This window comes from Poromitra crassiceps (assembly GCF_964638095.1).
Source record: "Poromitra crassiceps genome assembly, chromosome: 7".
NCBI lineage: Eukaryota > Metazoa > Chordata > Actinopteri > Beryciformes > Melamphaidae > Poromitra > Poromitra crassiceps.
The window spans coordinates 23,098,727-23,125,582 of NC_139628.1; the positions used below are offsets into that span (position 1 = coordinate 23,098,727).

A 26,856-nucleotide genomic window follows, 5' to 3' on the forward strand; every position below is an offset into this window, starting at 1 on the left:
GAGATTTGGTGACCTGACCGGGTTCAAGCAGTAGTAGCAGTAGTAATAGTAGTGTTAGTGTATATGTGTGTAAGTGTGTATATGTGTGTGTGTATATATGTGTGTGTATATGTGTGAGTATATGTGTGTGTGTGTGTGTGTATGTGTATATGTGTGTGTGTGTGTGTGTGTGTGTGTGTGGCGTGTGTGTGTGTGTGTATAGGTGTATATGTGTGTGCATGTGTGTGTGTGTGTGTGTGTGTGTGTGTGTGTGTGTGTGTGTGTGTGTGTGTGCATGTGTGTGTGTGTGTGTGCGCGATGTTATGTAGAGGAAGGATGACATCATAGATGACATCATAGATGACATCATAGATGACATCATCAGTGATGTCACAAGACTGTCATCGGTGATGACATAGTGTCAAAGTTTAAACATTTATCATTTCAAGACGGTTTCACGTATCCAAATTCTTTGTAAGTCTTTAGATCAGGGAAGTCCAGAGATGACACAGAAAAAGTTTGGGCTCATTCGGGCAAATGGCCTAGGACGAGTTCGTTTATCAAAAGTTTAAACATTTATCATTTCAAGACGGTTTCACGTATCCAAATTCTTTATACAACTTTAGATCAGGGAAGTCCAGAGATGACGCAGAAAAAGTTTAGGCTCAATCGGGCAAATGGCCTAGGACGAGTTCGTTTTTTTTTTTTTTTGAGAAAGTCCAAGATGGCGGAAAATCTAGCAGACTTAAATGGGTGTGGTCTATATGGATAGATGCGTATTGATCCAGGGAATCCAGCAGATGTGGAATTTTGATTCTACGCCTCACGGTTCAGCAGTTATGGGTCAATACGCAAAAGCGTCTGTTATAGCGCCACCATCTGGCCAATATGGCTGATTTTTTGTCTCTGAGTAGTGGGGCACATTTCCAACCTATGTGCAAGGTCTGGCTACTGTAGCCCTTACAGTTTTTGACGTGCATGCTGTTTTAGGGCGGAATAATAATAATAATAATAAACGGAACAGATACAATAGGGATCCACGCACTTCGTGCTTGGACCCCTAATTATACAACTTTAGATCAGGGAAGTCCAGAGATGACACAGAAAAAGTTTGGGCTCATTCGGGCAAATGGCCTAGGACGAGTTCGTTTTTTTTTTTTTTGAGAAAGTCCAAGATGGCGGAAAATCTAGCAGACTTAAATGGGCGTGGTCTATATGGATAGATGCGTATTGATCCAGGGAATCCAGCAGATGTGGAATTTTGATTCTACGCCTCACGGTTCAGCAGTTATGGGTCAATACGCAAAAGGGTCTGTTATAGCGCCACCATCTGGCCAATATGGCTATTTTTTTGTCTCTGAGTAGTGGGGCACATTTCCAACCTATGTGCAAGGTCTGGCTACTGTAGCCCTTACAGTTTTTGCCGTGCATACTGTTTTAGCGGAGAATAATAATAATAATAATAAACGGAACAGATACAATAGGGATCCACGCACTTCGTGCTTGGACCCCTAATAAACGGAACAGATACAATAGGGATCCACGCACTTCGTGCTTGGACCCCTAAATATAGCCACAAGCGGCGATGACGGGGTCCAAGCATGGTCAGTAAGTGTGTAGTGGTCAGTAAGGGTTTTGGGCTCAGTCAGGGTCTTGTGGTCAGTCAGGGCGTTGGGGTCAGTCATGGCGTTGGGGTTAGTAAGGGCGTTGTGGTCAGTAGAGCGTTGTGGTCAGTAAGGGTGTTGTGGTCAGTCAGGGTGTTGTGGTCAGAAATAGCGTTGTGATCAGTACGGCATTGTGGTCAGTAAGGGCATTGCGGTCAGTAAGGGTGTAGTCGTCAGGGCATTGTGGTCAGTCAGGGTGTTGTGGTCAGTCAGGGCATTGTGGTCAGTAAGGGTGTTGTGGTCAGTAAGGGCGTTGTGGTCAGTAAGGGCATTGCGGTCAGTAAGGGTGTAGTCGTCAGGGCATTGTGGTCAGTCAGGGCGTTGTGGTCAGTCAGGGTGTTGTGGTCAGTCAGGGCATTGTGGTCAGTCAGGGCGTTGTGGTCAGTAAGGGTGTTGTGGTCAGTAAGGGCGTTGTGGTCAGTCAGTGCATTGTGGTCAGTAAGGGCATTGGGGTCAGTCATGGCATTGGGGTTAGTAAGGGCGTTGTGGTCAGTAAGGGCGTAGTCGTCAGTCAGGGCCTTCTGGTCAGTCAGGGTGTTGTGGTCAGAAATAGCGTTGTGGTCAGTAGGGCGGTGTGGTCAGTAAGGGCATTGCGGTCAGTAAGGGTGTTGTCGTCAGTAAGGGCGTAGTCGTCAGTCAGGGTGTTGTGGTCAGTCAGGGTGTTGTGGTCAGTCAGGGCATTGTGGTCAGTCAGGGTGTTGTGGTCAGTCAGGGTATTGTGGTCAGTCAGGGTGTTGTGGTCAGTCAGGGCATTGTGGTCAGTCAGGGTGTTGTGGTCAGTCAGGGTGTTATGGTCAATAAGGGTGTTGTGGTCAATCAGGGTGTTGTGGTGAGTCAGGGCGTTGTGGTCTGTAAGGGTGTTGTGGTCAGTAAGGGAGTTGTGGTCAGTCAGTGCATTGTGGTCAGTAAGGCCGTTGTGGTCAGTAAGGGAGTTGTGGTCAGTCAGTGCATTGTGGTCAGTAAGGCCGTTGTGGTCAGTCAGGGTGTTGTGGTCAGTAAGGGCATTGTGGTCAGTAAGGCCGTTGTGGTCAGTCAGGGTGTTGTGGTCAGTAAGGGCATTGTGGTCAGTAAGGCCGTTGTGGTCAGTAAGGCCGTTGTGGTCAGTCAGGGTGTTGTGGTCAGTAAGGGCATTGGGGTCAGGTTTCATTCCTCGTTTCGCCTAGATTTATTTTCCAGGCCTGGATACCCACGAAAAAAGATGCACCGATCCACTTTTTCAGTTCTGATCTGATTCTGATACCTGAATTTGGATATCTACCGATACCAAAGCTCTTTTTTCTTGTTCTTGAATATACAGGGGGTTACAGTCTATATTTATATACAGGGGGTTACAGTCTATATTTATATACAGGGGGTTAAGTCTATATTTTATCCCACTAAACAGAGGCTCGTAGCAGCACAGCATGAACAACATAGATTTATAAACATACCCTTAATTGCCAAGACTATAAATCTCGTCTTTCTATTTCCACTTAAATGTTCTGTGTGTAAAACTACGACGGTATCGCTATGTCACTTGAGCAATGGTGAGAACATCTGGTGACATCACTGATGACATCACTCACTGATGACATAATTACTGAGTGCTCCCAGGTCCACTAGTTATTAACTAAATTTAGTTATATACATTTTTTCAGTAGTGCAAACATTTTTGATATCAGTAACATTAACTTGTTTATATAGGCTACCATCACTAGCAGTTCGTTAAAGTTAGAATTAAACATGATTTACTTATTTTGTATTATTTATAGATGTTAGAATCTGATTAGTCCATAATTAGTACTCATATTAGTTCAATATTTATCATTAACTTTTGCTGTCTAAATATGCAGGATTACTAAAATTCTGAATGTTAAATAAGCGTATAGCTCCTACCTGCATAATATTATGAGATCTGAGCTGTATAAGATGAGATGTTGAACAAATGATTGACACCAATCATCAACAAGGAGTGTTCTCACTGATGCACACCCTGTTTTTTCTAACTTCATGAAAACATGTTTTATTACTTTATTACTGAGGGGGGGGAAAACGGGGGGGGGGAAAAAAGTTTTTTTTGCCTCTATTTTTTTGGGTGGGCTGAGACTATTTTTGCGTGGGCTAAAGCCCACCCAAAAAAGGCCTAGAACCGCCCCTGGTGAATAGCCTATTGCAAGGCCATTGTCCAACAAGTTTTCTCAATTAATTTTGCGATGTGATAAAAGTTTCTCAGTGAGTTATAGTTGATTGCTGAATTATCTGCTAATATCCAATTTTAGCAGCATAATTTGATGTCCTGATGTGGCAAGGCTGTGCGTAATGACATATCCAAAAGGAATCTTACTCTGCACTGCACTGCACAGCACAGAGATTATGGTGCGCTCAAGTGCAGTGGCTACGCTGAGCATTACAGTTTCTGCTGTACATACAGTTTTACCGGAGAAGAATAATAAAATAAAAAAAAATCGGAACAGATACAATAGGGATCCACGCACTTCGTGCTTGGACCCCTAATTAGTACGGTAGAAATGTGTTTGTTTTCCTTCTTCACACAAATGATCTCATGACTCCCTGGAAGGCGTCACGACGTTCAGTTTGACAGCCACTGCCTCAGACTGTCGACATGATGATTTTTGGTGGAAAGTACAGGCATTGTATGTAGTATGTACTGTATGGTGTAGTATGGTGGAAAGTACATGCGTTAGGGATTGACGTGGTGGAGGGCGTAAACACAATTGTCTTTTACACCAGAGGGCTGTGTTCAAATCTGAAAGTTTCCAAAGTCAACATTTTTGTATAACCCTAATGCAAACCATAACCCTAACCTTGTTGTTTTAGTTGCCTAAACAAAATCATAGAGACATTTTCAAATTAACACAATGTTTCAAATTAACAGACATTTTCAAATTAACAGGTCATTTTAGAAGGGTAGGAACAAAGAAACTATGTGGTCGTATACGGTTTGGAGGGTTGGTCATGTGTTCAAAAAAATGTTTGCAGGTTGTATTTATGAGCCGACATGACCTGAACTCACCTTTACATACAGGTATAGGCTACTAACTGGCAATGACCTGAACTCACCTTTACATACAGGTATAGGCTACTAACTGGCCATGACCTGAACTCACCTTTACATACAGGTATAGGCTACTAACTGGCAATGACCTGAACTCACCTTTACATACAGGTAGGCTACTAACTGGCAATGACCTGAACTCACCTTTACATACAGGTAGGCTACTAAATGGCAATGACCTGAACTCACCTTTACATACAGGTATAGGCTACTAACTGACAATGACCTGAACTCACCTTTACATACAGGTAGGCTACTAACTGGCAATGACCTGAACTCACCTTTACATACAGGTAGGCTACTAAATGGCAATGACCTGAACTCACCTTTACATACAGGTAGGCTACTAACTGACAATGACCTGAACTCACCTTTACATACAGGTAGGCTACTAACTGGCCATGACCTGAACTCACCTTTACATACAGGTAGGCTACTAACTGGCCATGACCTGAACTCACCTTTACATACAGGTATAGGCTACTAACTGGCAATGACCTGAACTCACCTTTACATACAGGTATAGGCTACTAACTGGCCATGACCTGAACTCACCTTTACATACAGGTAGGCTACTAACTGGCCATGACCTGAACTCACCTTTACATACAGGTATAGGCTACTAACTGGCAATGACCTGAACTCACCTTTACATACAGGTAGGCTACTAACTGACAATGACCTGAACTCACCTTTACATACAGGTAGGCTACTAACTGGCAATGACCTGAACTCACCTTTACATACAGGTATAGGCTATACTAACTGGCCATGACCTGAACTCACCTTTACATACAGGTATAGGCTACTAACTGGCAATGACCTGAACTCACCTTTACATACAGGTATAGGCTACTAACTGGCAATGACCTGAACTCACCTTTACATACAGGTATAGGCTACTAACTGGCCATGACCTGAACTCACCTTTACATACAGGTATAGGCTACTAACTGGCCATGACCTGAACTCACCTTTACATACAGGTATAGGCTACTAACTGGCCATGAACTGAACTCACCTTTACATACAGGTATAGGCTACTAACTGGCCATGAACTGAACTCACCTTTACATACAGGTATAGGCTACTAACTGGCCATGACCTGAACTCACCTTTACATACAGGTATAGGCTACTAACTGGCAATGACCTGAACTCACCTTTACATACAGGTAGGCTACTAACTGGCAATGACCTGAACTCACCTTTACATACAGGTATAGGCTATACTAACTGGCAATGACCTGAACTCACCTTTACATACAGGTATAGGCTACTAACTGGCATTGACCTGAACTCACCTTTACATACAGGTATAGGCTACTAACTGGCAATGACCTGAACTCACCTTTACCTACAGGTATAGGCTACTAACTGGCAATTACCTGAACTCACCTTTACATACAGGTATAGGCTACTAACTGGCCATGACCTGAACTCACCTTTACATACAGGTATAGGCTATACTAACTGGCCATGACCTGAACTCACCTTTACATACAGGTATAGGCTACTAACTGGCATTGACCTGAACTCACCTTTACATACAGGTATAGGCTACTAACTGGCAATGACCTGAACTCACCTTTACCTACAGGTATAGGCTACTAACTGGCAATTACCTGAACTCACCTTTACATACAGGTATAGGCTATACTAACTGGCAATGACCTGAACTCACCTTTACATACAGGTAGGCTACTAACTGGCCATGACCTGAACTCACCTTTACATACAGGTATAGGGTACTAACTGGCAATGACCTGAACTCACCTTTACATACAGGTATAGGCTACTAACTGGCAATGACCTGAACTCACCTTTACATACAGGTAGGCTACTAACTGGCAATGACCTGAACTCACCTTTACATACAGGTATAGGCTACTAACTGGCAATGACCTGAACTCACCTTTACATACAGGTAGGCTACTAACTGGCAATGACCTGAACTCACCTTTACATACAGGTATAGGCTATACTAACTGGCAATGACCTGAACTCACCTTTACATACAGGTATAGGCTACTAACTGGCAATGACCTGAACTCACCTTTACCTACAGGTATAGGCTACTAACTGGCCATGACCTGAACTCACCTTTACATACAGGTATAGGCTACTAACTGGCCATGACCTGAACTCACCTTTACATACAGGTATAGGCTACTAACTGGCCATGACCTGAACTCACCTTTACCTACAGGTATAGGCTACTAACTGGCCATGACCTGAACTCACCTTTACATACAGGTATAGGCTACTAACTGGCCATGACCTGAACTCACCTTTATATACAGGTATAGGCTACTAACTGGCAATGACCTGAACTCACCTTTACATACAGGTATAGGCTACTAACTGGCCATGACCTGAACTCACCTTTACATACAGGTATAGGCTACTAACTGGCAATGACCTGAACTCACCTTTACATACAGGTATAGGCTACTAACTGGCAATGACCTGAACTCACCTTTACCTACAGGTATAGGCTACTAACTGGCCATGACCTGAACTCACCTTTACATACAGGTATAGGCTACTAACTGGCCATGACCTGAACTCACCTTTACATACAGGTATAGGCTACTAACTGGCAATGACCTGAACTCACCTTTACCTACAGGTATAGGCTACTAACTGGCCATGACCTGAACTCACCTTTACATACAGGTATAGGCTACTAACTGGCCATGACCTGAACTCACCTTTACCTACAGGTATAGGCTACTAACTGGCCATGACCTGAACTCACCTTTACATACAGGTATAGGCTACTAACTGGCCATGACCTGAACTCACCTTTATATACAGGTATAGGCTACTAACTGGCAATGACCTGAACTCACCTTTACATACAGGTATAGGCTACTAACTGGCCATGACCTGAACTCACCTTTACATACAGGTATAGGCTACTAACTGGCAATGACCTGAACTCACCTTTACATACAGGTATAGGCTACTAACTGGCCATGACCTGAACTCACCTTTACATACAGGTATAGGCTACTAACTGGCATTGACCTGAACTCACCTTTACATACAGGTATAGGCTACTAACTGGCAATGACCTGAACTCACCTTTACCTACAGGTATAGGCTACTAACTGGCAATTACCTGAACTCACCTTTACATACAGGTATAGGCTATACTAACTGGCAATGACCTGAACTCACCTTTACATACAGGTAGGCTACTAACTGGCCATGACCTGAACTCACCTTTACATACAGGTATAGGCTACTAACTGGCAATGACCTGGACTCACCTTTACATACAGCAGGCTACTAACTGGCCATGACCTGAACTCACCTTTACATACAGGTATAGGCTACTAACTGGCAATGACCTGAACTCACCTTTACATACAGGTATAGGCTACTAACTGGCAATGACCTGAACTTACCTTTACATACAGGTATAGGCTACTAACTGGCCATGACCTGAACTCACCTTTACATACAGGTATAGGCTACTAACTGGCAATGACCTGAACTCACCTTTACATACAGGTAGGCTACTAACTGGCAATGACCTGAACTCACCTTTACATACAGGTAGGCTACTAACTGGCCATGACCTGAACTCACCTTTACATACAGGTATAGGCTACTAACTGGCAATGACCTGAACTCACCTTTACATACAGGTATAGGCTACTAACTGGCAATGACCTGAACTCACCTTTACATACAGGTATAGGCTACTAACTGGCCATGACCTGAACTCACCTTTAAATACAGGTATAGGCTACTAACTGGCAATGACCTGAACTCACCTTTACATACAGGTATAGGCTACTAACTGGCAATGACCTGAACTCACCTTTACATACAGGTAGGCTACTAACTGGCAATGACCTGAACTCACCTTTACATACAGGTATAGGCTACTAACTGACAATGACCTGAACTCACCTTTACATACAGGTATAGGCTACTAACTGGCCATGACCTGAACTCACCTTTACATACAGGTATAGGCTACTAACTGGCAATGACCTGAACTCACCTTTACATACAGGTATAGGCTACTAACTGGCCATGACCTGAACTCACCTTTACATACAGGTATAGGCTACTAACTGGCAATGACCTGAACTCACCTTTATATACAGGTAGGCTACTAACTGGCCATGACCTGAACTCACCTTTACATACAGGTATAGGCTACTAACTGGCAATGACCTGAACTCACCTTTACATACAGGTATAGGCTACTAACTGGCAATGACCTGAACTCACCTTTACATACAGGTATAGGCTACTAACTGGCCATGACCTGAACTCACCTTTACATACAGGTATAGGCTAATAACTGGCAATGACCTGAACTCACCTTTACATACAGGTATAGGCTACTAACTGGCAATGACCTGAACTCACCTTTACATATAGGTATAGGCTACTAACTGGCCATGACCTGAACTCACCTTTACATACAGGTATAGGCTACTAACTGGCAATGACCTGAACTCACCTTTACATACAGGTATAGGCTACTAACTGGCCATGAACTGAACTCACCTTTACATACAGGTATAGGCTACTAACTGGCCATGACCTGAACTCACCTTTACATACAGCTATAGGCTACTAACTGGCCATGACCTGAACTTACCTTTACATACAGGTATAGGCTACTAACTGGCAATGACCTGAACTCACCTTTAAATACAGGTATAGGCTACTAACTGGCCATGACCTGAACTCACCTTTACATACAGGTATAGGCTACTAACTGGCCATGACCTGAACTCACCTTTACATACAGGTATAGGCTACTAACTGGCAATGACCTGAACTCACCTTTACATACAGGTATAGGCTACTAACTGGCCATGACCTGAACTCACCTTTACATACAGGTATAGGCTACTAACTGGCCATGACCTGAACTCACCTTTACATACAGGTATAGGCTACTAACTGGCAATGACCTGAACTCACCTTTACATACAGGTAGGCTACTAACTGGCAATGACCTGAACTTACCTTTACATACAGGTATAGGCTATACTAACTGGCAATGACCTGAACTCACCTTTACATACAGGTAGGCTACTAACTGGCAATGACCTGAACTCACCTTTACATACAGGTATAGGCTATACTAACTGGCAATGACCTGAACTCACCTTTACATACAGGTATAGGCTACTAACTGGCCATGACCTGAACTCACCTTTACATACAGGTATAGGCTACTAACTGGCCATGACCTGAACTCACCTTTACATACAGGTATAGGCTACTAACTGGCCATGACCTGAACTCACCTTTACATACAGGTATAGGCTACTAACTGGCAATGACCTGAACTCACCTTTACATACAGGTATAGGCTACTAACTGGCAATGACCTGAACTCACCTTTACATACAGGTATAGGCTATACTAACTGGCAATGACCTGAACTCACCTTTACATACAGGTATAGGCTACTAACTGGCCATGACCTGAACTCACCTTTACATACAGGTATAGGCTACTAACTGGCAATGACCTGAACTCACCTTTACATACAGGTAGGCTACTAACTGGCAATGACCTGAACTTACCTTTACATACAGCAGGCTACTAAGTGGCAATGACCTGAACTTACCTTTACATACAGCAGGCTACTAACTGCCAATGACCTGAACTCACCTTTACATACAGCAGGCTACTAACTGGCAATGACCTGAACTTACCTTTACATACAGGTATAGGCTACTAACTGGCAATGACCTGAACTCACCTTTACATACAGGTATAGGCTACTAACTGACAATGACCTGAACTCACCTTTACATACAGGTATAGGCTACTAACTGGCCATGACCTGAACTCACCTTTACATACAGGTATAGGCTACTAACTGGCAATGACCTGAACTCACCTTTACATACAGGTATAGGCTACTAACTGGCCATGACCTGAACTCACCTTTACATACAGGTATAGGCTACTAACTGGCCATGACCTGAACTCACCTTTACATACAGGTATAGGCTACTAACTGGCAATGACCTGAACTCACCTTTACATACAGGTAGGCTACTAACTGGCAATGACCTGAACTCACCTTTACATACAGCAGGCTACTAACTGGCAATGACCTGAACTTACCTTTACATACAGGTATAGGCTACTAACTGGCAATGACCTGAACTCACCTTTACATACAGGTATAGGCTACTAACTGGCAATGACCTGAACTCACCTTTACATACAGGTATAGGCTACTAACTGGCCATGACCTGAACTCACCTTTACATACAGGTATAGGCTACTAACTGGCCATGACCTGAACTCACCTTTACATACAGGTATAGGCTACTAACTGGCCATGACCTGAACTCACCTTTACATACAGGTATAGGCTACTAACTGGCAATGACCTGAACTCACCTTTACATACAGGTATAGGCTACTAACTGGCAATGACCTGAACTCACCTTTACATACAGGTATAGGCTACTAACTGGCAATGACCTGAACTCACCTTTACATACAGGTAGGCTACTAACTGGCAATGACCTGAACTCACCTTTACATACAGGTATAGGCTACTAACTGGCAATGACCTGAACTCACCTTTACCTACAGGTATAGGCTACTAACTGGCAATGACCTGAACTCACCTTTACATACAGGTAGGCTACTAACTGGCAATGACCTGAACTCACCTTTACATACAGGTATAGGCTACTAACTGGCAATGACCTGAACTCACCTTTACATACAGGTATAGGCTACTAACTGGCAATGACCTGAACTCACCTTTACATACAGGTAGGCTACTAACTGGCCATGACCTGAACTCACCTTTACATACAGGTATAGGCTACTAACTGGCCATGACCTGAACTCACCTTTACATACAGGTAGGCTACTAACTGGCAATGACCTGAACTCACCTTTACATACAGGTATAGGCTACTAACTGGCAATGACCTGAACTCACCTTTACATACAGGTATAGGCTACTAACTGGCAATGACCTGAACTCACCTTTACATACAGGTATAGGCTACTAACTGGCAATGACCTGAACTCACCTTTACATACAGGTAGGCTACTAACTGGCAATGACCTGAACTCACCTTTACATACAGGTAGGCTACTAACTGACAATGACCTGAACTCACCTTTACATACAGGTATAGGCTACTAACTGGCAATGACCTGAACTCACCTTTACCTACAGGTATAGGCTAATAACTGGCCATGACCTGAACTCACCTTTACATACAGGTAGGCTACTAACTGGCCATGACCTGAACTCACCTTTACATACAGGTATAGGCTACTAACTGGCCATGACCTGAACTCACCTTTACATACAGGTATAGGCTACTAACTGGCAATGACCTGAACTCACCTTTACATACAGGTAGGCTACTAACTGGCAATGACCTGAACTCACCTTTACATACAGGTATAGGCTACTAACTGGCAATGACCTGAACTCACCTTTACATACAGGTAGGCTACTAACTGGCCATGACCTGAACTCACCTTTACATACAGGTAGGCTACTAACTGGCAATGACCTGAACTCACCTTTACATACAGGTATAGGCTACTAACTGGCAATGACCTGAACTCACCTTTACATACAGGTAGGCTACTAACTGGCAATGACCTGAACTCACCTTTACATACAGGTATAGGCTACTAACTGGCCATGACCTGAACTCACCTTTACATACAGGTAGGCTACTAACTGGCAATGACCTGAACTCACCTTTACATACAGGTATAGGCTACTAACTGGCAATGACCTGAACTCACCTTTACATACAGGTAGGCTACTAACTGGCAATGACCTGAACTCACCTTTACATACAGCTAGGCTACTAACTGGCAATGACCTGAACTCACCTTTACATACAGGTATAGGCTACTAACTGGCCATGACCTGAACTCACCTTTACATACAGGTATAGGCTACTAACTGGCCATGACCTGAACTCACCTTTACATACAGGTATAGGCTAATAACTGGCAATGACCTGAACTCACCTTTACATACAGGTATAGGCTACTAACTGGCAATGACCTGAACTCACCTTTACATACAGGTATAGGCTACTAACTGGCCATGACCTGAACTCACCTTTACATACAGGTAGGCTACTAACTGGCAATGACCTGAACTCACCTTTACATACAGGTATAGGCTACTAACTGGCAATGACCTGAACTCACCTTTACATACAGGTAGGCTACTAACTGGCAATGACCTGAACTCACCTTTACATACAGGTATAGGCTACTAACTGGCAATGACCTGAACTCACCTTTACATACAGGTAGGCTACTAACTGGCAATGACCTGAACTCACCTTTACATACAGGTATAGGCTACTAACTGGCAATGACCTGAACTCACCTTTACATACAGGTATAGGCTACTAACTGGCCATGACCTGAACTCACCTTTACATACAGGTATAGGCTACTAACTGGCAATGACCTGAACTCACCTTTACATACAGGTATAGGCTACTAACTGGCAATGACCTGAACTCACCTTTACATACAGGTATAGGCTACTAACTGGCAATGACCTGAACTCACCTTTACATACAGGTATAGGCTACTAACTGGCCATGACCTGAACTCACCTTTACATACAGGTATAGGCTACTAACTGGCAATGACCTGAACTCACCTTTACATACAGGTATAGGCTACTAACTGGCCATGACCTGAACTCACCTTTACATACAGGTATAGGCTACTAACTGGCAATGACCTGAACTCACCTTTACATACAGGTATAGGCTACTAACTGGCAATGACCTGAACTCACCTTTACATACAGGTATAGGCTACTAACTGGCCATGACCTGAACTCACCTTTATATACAGGTATAGGCTACTAACTGGCAATGACCTGAACTCACCTTTACATACAGGTATAGGCTACTAACTGGCAATGACCTGAACTCACCTTTACATACAGGTATAGGCTATACTAACTGGCAATGACCTGAACTCACCTTTACATACAGGTATAGGCTACTAACTGGCCATGACCTGAACTCACCTTTATATACAGGTATAGGCTACTAACTGGCCATGACCTGAACTCACCTTTATATACAGGTATAGGCTACTAACTGGCAATGACCTGAACTCACCTTTACATACAGGTATAGGCTACTAACTGGCCATGACCTGAACTCACCTTTACATACAGGTATAGGCTACTAACTGGCCATGACCTGAACTCACCTTTATATACAGGTATAGGCTACTAACTGGCAATGACCTGAACTCACCTTTACATACAGGTATAGGCTACTAACTGGCCATGACCTGAACTCACCTTTACATACAGGTATAGGCTACTAACTGGCAATGACCTGAACTCACCTTTACATACAGGTATAGGCTACTAACTGGCCATGACCTGAACTCACCTTTACATACAGGTATAGGCTACTAACTGGCCATGACCTGAACTCACCTTTACATACAGGTATAGGCTACTAACTGGCCATGACCTGAACTCACCTTTACATACAGGTATAGGCTACTAACTGGCCATGACCTGAACTCACCTTTACATACAGGTAGGCTACTAACTGGCAATGACCTGAACTCACCTTTACATACAGGTATAGGCTACTAACTGGCCATGACCTGAACTCACCTTTACATACAGGTATAGGCTACTAACTGGCCATGACCTGAACTCACCTTTACATACAGGTATAGGCTACTAACTGGCCATGACCTGAACTCACCTTTACATACAGGTAGGCTACTAACTGGCAATGACCTGAACTCACCTTTACATACAGGTATAGGCTACTAACTGGCCATGACCTGAACTCACCTTTACATACAGGTATAGGCTACTAACTGGCCATGACCTGAACTCACCTTTACATACAGGTATAGGCTACTAACTGGCCATGACCTGAACTCACCTTTACATACAGGTAGGCTACTAACTGGCAATGACCTGAACTCACCTTTACATACAGGTATAGGCTACTAACTGGCCATGACCTGAACTCACCTTTACATACAGGAACTCAGTGGCCATGACCTGAACTCACCTTTACATACAGGTATAGGCTACTAACTGGCCATGACCTGAACTCACCTTTACATACAGGTATAGGCTACTAACTGGCCATGACCTGAACTCACCTTTACATACAGGTAGGCTACTAACTGGCAATGACCTGAACTCACCTTTACATACAGGTATAGGCTACTAACTGGCCATGACCTGAACTCACCTTTACATACAGGTATAGGCTACTAACTGGCCATGACCTGAACTCACCTTTACATACAGGTATAGGCTACTAACTGGCCATGACCTGAACTCACCTTTACATACAGGTAGGCTACTAACTGGCAATGACCTGAACTCACCTTTACATACAGGTATAGGCTACTAACTGGCCATGACCTGAACTCACCTTTACATACAGGTATAGGCTACTAACTGGCCATGACCTGAACTCACCTTTACATACAGGTATAGGCTACTAACTGGCCATGACCTGAACTCACCTTTACATACAGGTATAGGCTACTAACTGGCCATGACCTGAACTCACCTTTACATACAGGTATAGGCTACTAACTGGCCATGACCTGAACTCACCTTTACATACAGGAACTCAGTGGCCATGTGGGACATTCACCCTCAGCTGATATGATTTGTTTGTTCTTCTGTCTGCCTTTATCATCGTCATAAAATACCATCCCTTTCATTCACACACACACGCGCACAAGTCCATTGTCTCATCTGTACTGTGAAATACAAAAAAGACATGGATTAAACAGCTTGTTTGCTCAGCATGATTTCAACAGAAGGGACACCGGTGCGGTGTGTGATGTCATCAAAGTGCAGCAAAGAAGTCGAATCCGCACACCATGAAGCTCCCGTTTATAAGATGCCATCAACAAGTAACCTGGCCTTACCTGTGCGTGTGTTTGTAGATGATGTCTCCCCTCCCTGCAGCATCCTTTGTTTGGGTGGGTGTGGTCTTGTCTTTGGCTCCGCCCACCCTGTCCTTCTCCCGCGGTGCCAACCGCGCCTCCTGTCAGGAAATGAGTCCCGGCCACATCCGCGCTCAGCCCCAGGACCCGCAGCACAGCCACGTCACGCTGCGCACCTCCGCCACCTCCTACCTGCCACGACAGCTAATCACAGGTATTGATACACTGTTAATTAACTCACTGGTTATCTAACTAACAACTAGGTGCCTATCACCTCCTACCTGCCTGGACAGTTAGTCACAGGTACCAATTAACTGGTAACTAGCTCACCTCCTACCTGCCTGGACAGTAAGTCACAGGTACCAATTAACTGGTAACTAGCTAACTATCGCCTCCTACCTGCCTGGCAGTAAGTCACAGGTACCAATTAACTGGTAACTAGCTCACCTCCTACCTGCCTGGACAGTAAGTCACAGGTACCAATTAACTGGTAACTATCACCTCCTACCTGCCTGGACAGTTAGTCACAGGTACCAATTAACTGTTACCTACAGTAGCTAACTATCACCTCCTCCGTGCCTGGACAGTAAGTCACAGGTACCAATAACTGGTAGCTCACCTCCTCCCTGCCTGGACAGTTGGTCACAGGTACCAATTAACTGTTACCTAGCTATCACCTCCTCCCTGCCTGGACAGTAAGTCACAGGTACCAATTAGCTGTTACTTAGCTAACTATCACCTCCTCCCTGCCTAGGCAGTAAGTCACAGGTACCAATTAACTGGTAACTAGCTCACCTCCTCCCTGGCTGGACAGTAAGTCACAGGTACCAATTAACTGGTAACTATCACCTCCTACCTGCCTGGACAGTAAGTCACAGGTACCAATTAACTGGTAACTAGCTCACCTCCTCCCTGGCTGGACAGTTAGTCCCAGTGCCAATTAACTGTTACATAGCTAACTATAACTTCCTCCCTGCCTGGACAGTTAGTCACAGGTACCAATTAATTGTTAAGTAGCTAACTATCACCTGCTCCCTGACTTATGGGTACCAATTAACTGTTAATTACCTAATAGGTTAACTAACAACAAACCAGCTACTGAATCTTACCTGTCTGGAGAGCTAGTCACATGTACTGGTTAACAAATAAATAAATAGATACAAAAAAAAACTATCACCTCCTACCTTCCTGGACAGTTACTCACAGGTGACCTAACAATTATAGTCTTGTCTAGTTGGTTTATATAGCCCCTTATCACAAGCTTGTCTCAAATGGCTTGAAATAGCATACTGTACAGTACATGTGACATACTGTGTTATCCTGAAGATAACAGTGTATGTATACATACATATACACAGACTACATATACACATCATATGCCATACAGCAGGGCTATTCAACTAAATTGTTCAGGGGGCCGCATTGTCAGAAACCTAAGGGACCGGGGGCCGGACCGTTCCCCGAGCCATTATATTGTAACGTATCGGTGATACGCCAAAGAACGGAGAGTTGTAGTTGGTACAGGTTCTTTATTCACAGGCTTCTTTAGCTCCTAGCAGCTAGCTTCACACCGCTAGCTCTACACACAACAACCGGTCTCAGCTCGCTCCATAGCTAGACTCACATCCGGCCTGCGGCCGCTGGTCATATATACCCCGTTTCCCCTAGGAACACACCCACATACATTAGTTCCTAGCTACAATCTAGACACTTCTCTTGTACATCACATTACAGGTAATACCTGGATTACCCGAAACGCTACATACTCCTCACCCAACATTTGTTAACGCCCACGTTAACACCCACAACCCACACATATCCCCCTGTACCAAAACACACCACCCCACAACATTTTGTATTCCCCCAATTTGTCTCTTATTATTTCACTACTTCTTAATTTTCGTTCCACCACCACCATTTGCATTTCTTTTCATTCCTTCCTCTTTTCCCATTCCAATAGCCCTTTTCTTTTTTTACACACATTTTCCATTTAACTCAAACCCATCACATTGACATCATTTCTTTCCTCTTTCCCCATTCATTTAAATTCGACCCACATATCATTTCGGTTCGACAATAACCCCAACATTTACATCATTCTTTTTTCCATTACCTTCATTTAAACCCTTTTTCTTACTCACATTATCCCACTTCACTTCAACCACTATTTCCATCCCCCCTTTTACAGCTTCTGTCCCACCCGAAGCACATTACAGTCGACACAGCTAAGGCAGTAGTCCTCTACGTCTCCCTTCATCTGTACCCAGTAGAAAACTCGACAAAGGCGGCTGAGTGTTTCTTCAGCCCCTCGATGCCCCTGACCCCTGCGGCGCCTGTGCGCCCCCCGTAGCGCCAGTCCCCGCAGGCAGCTGGGCACCACCACGACGCTGCCACTCTTCCCGCGCCCATCTAACCCCAGAATCCCCGACTCTCTCACCCTCAAGTCCGGAAACAACTCCCACAGTTCCTTCGTGGTACTTGAATACATGCATATCTCCTCCAGGCGAGGCCGGCATCCGGCCGCCACCCACCTGCGCACCGGTCCAACGCTAGCGTCCTCCGCCTGTCTGCGTATCCACTCCTCCAGATCGACATCCTCCATAGTCACATTCTCATCCTCCCGGTCTTGCACTCGCTCGTCCTCCCGTCCCGCTCCCCCAGGGGGCGGCGTGTTGAGGACAGCAGGGCGGACACCATCGGCGTCGATCTCCACCTCGACTTTCTGCAGTGCAGCCGTGGGGGTTGTGTAGCGGCTTGGTTGGGCCGGCTCTTCTAGCGTTGACCCCTCTCGCTCCCCCGGGGACACGAGCGCCGCTCCCCCGACTGTAACAGCATTGCAGGTGATGTCGCTCACTTCCCTCTGGCTGTTCAAAACGATCCCCGCTCTCCTGATGGTCTCGTCGCTGATGATGATGTCCCCCTCTACCGGCTGGTATGCAGAGCAGCTAGCCTGGGCCGGCTCAACAGTCACTCTCCTGCCCAGAACAATCGGCTCTGTACTGCTCCGCTGCTCCGCCGCTTGTTGCTCAGGCTGCTCCACTGCTTGTTGCTCGGGCTGCTCCCCCGGCTGTGTGTCTCTTCCAGCGTTCACACTCTTAGTGCAGTCTCTAGCTAAATGTTCAGGCGACCTGCACGTCCAACAAAGTCTCACCTGTCCACCGCCCGCACGTCTCTCCTCTCCCGCTGTTCTCCAGTCCTCGACAGCTTCTTGACATTCTCTGGCTAAATGTCCGATCGCGCCGCATGCCCAGCAGGCTCCCTGCTGTCCATGTCGTTGTCCCGCATACCCGGTCCGTCTCCCGGGCTCGCCTCGGCACCACCTCGCCACGTGGCCCGGTTCTCCACAGCTCCAACACAGTCTATTTTGTGGCTCCTCCGTCCGCTTCTCTCCGTGCTGCGCGACCTCTCGTAGCAGCTCCATAAGCCCCTCTGCCCAGGCTGGTATCGTCTCCAACAGCCGTCTGACTTCTTTCAACACACGGGCTTCCATGGCCGCCAGCGCCGAGCTGATCTCTGTCGTCAGCTCTTCTTTTCTCCCGTTCGCCAACAGGCATTCCTCTAAGCGCACCATCACACGTGGCGCTCGTAGCAGCTAGCTCACACAGCTAGCTCGCTACCGCTAGGTCGCTCGAGCCTTTGATCTCCAACTTTTCTCCGCCGTTCCTCCTCACTCTCTCCCCTCTCGACCGAAATCAGGCGTTACCGCTTCACTTCTGACACCAATGTAACGTATCGGTGATACGCCAAAGAACGGAGAGTTGTAGTTGGTACAGGTTCTTTATTCACAGGCTTCTTTAGCTCCTAGCAGCTAGCTTCACACCGCTAGCTCTACACACAACAACCGGTCTCAGCTCGCTCCATAGCTAGACTCACATCCGGCCTGCGGCCGCTGGTCATATATACCCCGTTTCCCCTAGGAACACACCCACATACATTAGTTCCTAGCTACAATCTAGACACTTCTCTTGTACATCACATTACAGGTAATACCTGGATTACCCGAAACGCTACAATATATACACTTGACACAATGCGCCACCACATTTTCGCAGCCACGCTGGAACTATTATTAAGTAGGGGGTGCTGTAAGGAATGGAATCTCGACGCTGCCCTTGCGGGCAGCGTCGAAGAAAATGTTATGTTTTTTGGACTTTTATCCATATTTAGAAGAATATTTAATTTTAAATTAACATTAGGATTATACTGTTGTGATGTCATTATTCAGTATGTTCTCCTTTTCTATTATTAGTATTAGTATTCGTATTAAATACTGAGTATCTCATGAAAAACTATTAATATTGCATCTTTTGTGTTTAGCTGTCTCACAGCATTGTAACATTGTAGTGCAGCAAGAAAGGAAAACTACTGTAAACATTTGAACCATATTTCTTGTTTAGAACCTATAGCTAGCAACATCACACATCTCCTGAAACAACATTTATAATGCATCTTACTTGATTAGCTACATCACATCGGCATCCCCTGAAAAGCATTAATATTCCACCTTTCTTGTGGCTACATCACAGCATCTACTGAAAAACATTTATAGTGGATCTGACTTGTTTAGTTCACTTTAGATTCACATCACATCTGAAAAACAACCAGTCAAGTGTAATAAGTAAATGAGGTTTAATTGTAAAAAAAAAAAAAAAAAAATCTAAAAAAAAACATATATATATATATATTTTTTTAGGGAACTCATTCGCGGGCCGGTCGTACTTGATTGCCAGTTGAATAGCCCTGCCATACAGGTTACATACTTCATATACTACACCTTACTAGGTCACATACGGTAGCCTACATCATATAGCTTACTACACACACACACTCAAAATCATGCAAACATGCAATCATGCAAACTGATATAACATTCTAACTTACTATCATCTCACAATTACTAAGCACCAAAGTCTCTCCTGTCTGTCCTAACCTTGGCGACTACTAACAGTAGGCTATTGGGAGCCTATTAAACTAACTTCAGTAAGTAACTAAGTCAGTATAACTAACTACTCAAAATACAACACAAAGTTTCTCATAGTTGTTTAAACAGTGCTTGATTCAGTGTGTTTTGTCCATACGCACATTGGAAAGCATTGCTCTTAGGTGAATCAAAACTAAATGTCTCCTTCCATCTCTCTGTGTATTTCACTTTATCTGCACCTTGCCCTCTCTTTCTTCTCTCCCCAGTGACAGTTCGGAGCTCTCGTAACTTCATGGGTTTCTTGCTCCAGGCTCGCAGTGTGGCGGGTGCTGGCGTCGGGCTGAGGTTTGGGTCTCAGAGGGCGAGCCAGATGATGGGCGGCTCCTGGACCCTAATGCCCCCTGGCACACACACCCTGCGCTGCCTCTCAGAGGGCGACACCCTCACACACTCCGACAAACAGCTGAAGAGGAACCTGTCGTTTGTGTGGAGGGCCCCTGATGCCCCCATGGGAGACATACGATTTCAGTAAGAACATTATTTGTACATATTCAGGGTCCTAAATCAGTGGTTCTCAATATGGGGTCCGGGGGCCAACCAGGGGTCCTTCAGGCGGTCCGAGGGTTCCTCAGCAAAATTATGAGATGTTGACCTTTTCTGTTCATTTATAAGAAGATAACACAGAGAATGTAGATCATAGTATCACTGTTATCTCTTTACCTACAATACAGATAGTCCTGAAATTCTCGACAAAATCATATCTAACAGTATAAAACATTCTCAGATTTGGGTCAAGGACAAAATTAATCGAATTGGGAGGTCTGTGGCCATAATGTGGACTAAATTAGGGGTCCTTGTATGAAACTGGGTTGAGATTCACTGTCCTAAATGACCACCAGACTAACACTGGTGAATTAACACTACCAAAGAAATCAAAGAAATTACCACAGAACCATCCAAATAATGGCAATTTCTCACTACTGACCCAACAAAAGAGCAAACGAGTCAAAAATGGTACATTCAAAACTTAAACAAAACTTTGTCTTTCATTCCAGCATCACCGTGGTGCAGTCCTATTTCGTGTACTGGGCAGGTATTGAGTCTGCAGTGGTGCGTGATGGGAGTGGTAGTCCTCAGAGTGGGAGTAACGCCACGGTGGTGGATGGAGGGAGTTCAATTTTTGAACTACAGGAAGAATTCACTGCTCCACCAGGTAGGCTTATGTAACTTGTGCAATGATGCAACATTTACATCCCATGGAAAAGACCGTAGATATGCGCTTCCCATTTGAAAATACTGCTTACTTGAGAAGAGGTTGTTGATAGACCCACATTTCTTGGTCTTCCTGAATTGAGATGTCACCTGCAGTCAAATGTAGTCAAATCCATCTATATATCCTTATCACTCATTCGATAGCTTGTTCTTCCCAACTTGCTTCCTCACAGCTCAAACAGGCAACGAGATAGCCAGCCCTGCTACTACCCGAGAACCCTTAACACCGACACCACCGACAGGCAGTGAAACGAACAGCTACAGAGCTCCAGGATCTCTCACAGACGTCACTCATGCAGGCAGTGAGATGGGCAGCTCTGCAACTTCAGCACCCCTAACAGCCGTGACAAATCAGGACATCAATGTAACAAACCGCCCCAGGACTGTGGGACCTCTCCAAAATGCCACAACTACAGGAAGTGAGATGGACACCTACAAAACTTCAGGAGCCCTTGCAGGTGGAACTGAGCAGGCAGACAATGAAACCGACAGCCCTGTTACTCATACTGAGCTCACCGAGAGCTCCGTTTTCTCGTCCAGCCCCTTCCCTCTCTCTACCGCCATGCTCTCTTTCTCTTCAGTAGAGGAAGGTGAGGATGATGAGATGAAGGCTTCTGCCGCTCTTTCTCCAAACGTCACAGCGCGAAACTCGACCCATGATCCTTCCCTGACGGTCTCCATCGCTCCTCTCCTGGATGGAGAAGAGGTAGAGATGGACTTCCATGGTCCAAACATGCTCACTGACCCTCTGGTACTCAGTGACAACCCCACAACCATCCCCGCATCTCCAGATCACAACCTAACAGGGTCCAATCAAGACCAAACTAGTTCACCAGAGTTCCAGAGCCAGAGCAGCCCACCCCAGCCCCAGATGACGAGACTCTCCCAATCCCAAACAAGACCAATCCAGTCACAAATGGGTAGTCAATCTCAGTCCTTTTTCCAACCCCAAACAAATCCACCCCAGCCCTTTCTCAAGCTCCAAACGACTCCACCAGAGCGCTTTCTCTACTCCCATGCTGCTCCATCCAAGCCAAATTTGGTCAAGTTCCAAACGAATCCAATGCCTCATTCCCAGTCCCGAAATACTCCATCACAGTCCTTTCTCCAACCCCAAAGTACACCACTTCAGCCCATTCTACACTCGCAGGCCCAAACTGCTACTACCCAGGCCTTACTTCGGTCGTCTTTGCCCATACACGACACACGACTGAATGGCCAGCCTCTTCCACAGCCTCTGAGCAATTTACCCAAACCTCAGGATGAAAACGGTCCGTCTCAGCCCCGAACTAGCCCATGGCAAACCAGTTCACATCAGCCTCTGAGTAGTGTTCCCCAAGTCCTGTTCACATCTGAGCCTCAATCCCAGGATGGCCTTTCTCAGAGAGACCAGTCCCAATCTGAGGCACCTCCCGAGGCCTCGAGTATCCTTCTACAGTCCCAGTCCCAACCGCCAACTGGCTCACCAGAGGCAGGCACCTTTGGGTGGAGGCAATCTCAGCCCTCGTTGCCTCCTCGCTCCTCAAACTCCCCGCTCCTCACACCTAGGAAATCTAACCAAACCTTCACTCCTGATAAATATCAATCAACTGCATCGATCAAAACCAAGAACTCAAACTTGGACTCTGTTCCCTCGTCCACACCAACTCCTGCTTTTCCAACATCTACCCACCTCTCCATCCCTCCCTCTTCTTCTATTTTACCTACCCGTTTATCTCGCCCTACCTCATTAACCGTTGGCCACAACTCCACCCTTCCTTCCACGATTCCGCCTTCTCGCACTTCATCCTCAGGATCCATCCTTTCATCTTTCATCTCTACTTTATTCACCCATTCATCACAAAAGCAACCCACAACCCCTCCAGCTCACCCTCCTCTCCTCTCTCCATCCCCAATCTCCATTCCTCCTCACTCTCCTTCCCCTTCGTCGTCCCCAACATCTTACTCGTCATCCTACTCAATCTTTTCATCTACTTCTCCGTCATCTCTTTCCACCTCCTTGCCCATCGCAACTTCAACCTTTTCCCCACCTTCTCCTGCCACCTTCTCCCCAGTCCATCTCTCCTCTGTTGTCTCATCTTCCTCTTCCGCACCCCCTCTTCACTCTTCCTCCCCTTCCCATGTCTCCTCGCCCTCTTCTTCCCCTCACCCAGAACCCTCTCCGGCTCCTCTTCGCTCTCTCAATGACCCCCTCAACTCCTCGCCCTCCCCCAGGCTCACCCGGCCGGGACAGAAGTTACTGCTCCAGGAAGTGGTGGCCAACACCCCGAAGCCTACGGCATCATCTGGTCCTGAGCCCGCCCTCGTCCCACCTGCACCGAAACCAGAGTTTCACCCCAATCCCAAACCCCATCCAAACCCTAAACCCAATATTGGCCGTGAGTTGAAGCCAAATCCTCCAAACACCAATCCTAAACCCAAACCCAAGCTTCCTTCCAATCCCGCCGGCGCTCCGGACAGAGAGGGGAAGTATCCAGATATTATTCCCAGACACAGTGCCTGGGAGCTGGGCATGCTGCTGGGCTGCTCGGCCGGTCTGGGCATGGTGCTGGTGGCCGGGGTGAGGTACATATACCGCCAGACGTGCGGTAAGCGGACAGAGGTGACACTGAATGACAGGGAGAGGGAGTACGAGAGAGGAGAGAGAGGCTTGATCCATGTCCAGGAGTGTGGCGATTTGGTCAGAGTGCGGAGAATCAGAGAGAATAGTTTTGTGCTTCTGGCAGAGTATGATATATTGGCAACTCCTGAGATACACTGAGATACACAGACATGATGCAGCCAGAGGCAGATCAGAGCTTTAGCTATAATTCTATTGGAGGCAGAGCTGCTCTGGAGGCAAAAATATAATCATTGGTTGAGTTAAATATCAGTGGATGGAGCCAAAGACCCAGAGAGGAGGAGCTATTATGAAGCTTAGCCCTCGGCTACAAACTGAAAAAATATAATCTATCCATACTGTTAAGTTAGCCTGGGTGACTGTTAACTCATTCACTGCCAATATCTGACTGGCATTTTTGGCACAGGCCAAGTATTTCCATAATGTTTGGTCATCTTTCAAGACCCACAGTAAATTCTGTACTAGGACTACAGTGATGTCCAATACCTCGAAATGAAGATCTAAGTCTCTACTTTCACCCCCAAAAAGAAAGTTAGCTTTTAGCATGTTCTGTACTCTACTTATAACCCTTTTTATACACCCCATGTTCACCAAAAAAGCCTGTCTGGGAAGAGAAAAGGGAGAAAAAAGCATTTTTGTAAAAGGGCACAATCTCAGGCATAACTCACTCTCAATTATTTTATTTTGAACTGTATTGACATCAGACATGTAAATATTATTCGTTAGGACACAAATGACAAAAAAAAAATATATATATATATATATATATACACACATGAAGTGCTTTTTTTTTACATTCAACAATACAGTTTACTCGGTGTGAGTGTGCAGACAGACAGACAGACAGACACACCGACAGACAGACAGACAGACAGACAGACAGACAGACACACACACACACACACACACACACGATCCCCCTTTTAGATTTCTAACCCAACATAGGATAAGCAATAACCACGCCCTGTGGCGCTGGGATTGGCCAGGAGCAACACTGGAGGGCACGCAGCCCAGCGATTTCATGAACCAACTGAAGAGCTCTTGAGAAGGACAGCGGGCTGCTGTGAGTGCCTTCTGCCCGCTGCTGCCTAGCTGTTCCTGTGTTTATTTTTGATTTGTTCTGGTACACCGTCCTCGTCCATGTCTCCCTGTCATATCAACTCTGCTATTTGATCGTTCCCGTTTTCCCCTCGGCTATTCAACACGTCCTCACCGCCCTCGCAAACTGATCGATCATTTCCTCATTCCTCCGATGATCAAACACATCTCTTGATTACTTTCTCCCGTTTTCTCCTGGCTGGCACAGAGGAAGGCGACTCCAGCTCGTGCAGCGCGCCGAGGGCGTTTCAATGGCGTTTCTCCTGTCTGCACAAGGAAGCGTTACCCGTTCTCTGCTTTTCCTCTTGCTCAATTTCAAAACAACAGCTGCGGTATGTGTTTGATCGCGTGCTGTCGGCTACCCTTTGAAGGCAGGGACCTGTGTCTGTGTCACAGGCTGGGCAAGTGTTTGCTGCAGGCGCTGCACCAATAAAAACAAAAACACGTCAAACACGTCCTTGGCGGGGAAGGCCATTGCTGATAACACGTCAAAGACGTCATTGGCGGTGAATGAGTTAAGTAGGTTATACGCTAGCAAGTTGACTAGAATAGATGACCTTCAAGTTCAAACTCGCCATACTAGCCGCAGTGGTTCCCAAACATGGGGTCCGTGGACCACCAGTGGTCATTGAGGGGGTTCCAAGGCGTCCCCAGCAAACTGAATTGTTCAACTTCAGCATTATTTAATTTAGAACACAGAGGTTGTGGAAGAATGATTGTTCTGATCCTAGTTTCTCTGTTATCTCTGCCTATAATACAGATCATTGAGATACTCATGGAGTTTTTTCTTCCGTAAATTAGAAACTCTCCCCTATACAGTATATAACTTTTTGAATGATCAAAAGTTATGAGTATTTTAATGTTATGTGTCTAGTGAAGGAGTCCCGCACACTGTTAAGTTGCAATCAAATTTGTTTTAATGTGACGTTTCGGTCACCGACCTTTTTCAAACAAAACTGTGTTTGAAAAAGGTCGGTGACCGAAACGTCACATTAAAACAAATGTGATTGCAACTTAACAGTGTGCGGGACTCCTTCTTCACTAATTACAGACTTTTTGTCTTTGCCCAACGCACCTGTCCTAAGAGATGTGCCGAGTTTTTCTTCAAAATGTGTCTAAAAGTAAAATGCAAGAAAAATGACTTTAAACGTTCTACCACGTTGTATTTTCTACAGTGGCATTCCACCAAAACTACTTTCCATTTTCTTTTATGAAAATAATTATTCACCAATCACCATGATGTAGAGATGAAAGTAACCAAATCACTCAAAATAGCGGCA

The 26,856-nt window shown here is 45.4% G+C and overlaps 1 protein-coding gene across 1 annotated transcript in view; it reads left to right on the forward strand.

The window, feature by feature from the left end:
- LOC310779469 (reelin domain-containing protein 1-like) overlaps positions 1 to 24,619 on the forward strand; it is a gene marked incomplete at both ends in the record, with an annotated part of 30,563 nt that extends 5,944 nt beyond the window's left edge. Inside the window, 5 exons of the mRNA XM_083640001.1 lie at positions 15,688 to 15,879; positions 20,853 to 21,114; positions 21,642 to 21,799; positions 22,440 to 22,778; positions 24,012 to 24,619. Coding sequence (XP_083496127.1) covers positions 15,688 to 15,879; positions 20,853 to 21,114; positions 21,642 to 21,799; positions 22,440 to 22,778; positions 24,012 to 24,619 — 1,559 coding nt within the window. The remainder of the gene's footprint in view (positions 1 to 15,687; positions 15,880 to 20,852; positions 21,115 to 21,641; positions 21,800 to 22,439; positions 22,779 to 24,011) is intronic.
- Between the last annotated feature and the right edge of the window lie 2,237 nt (positions 24,620 to 26,856).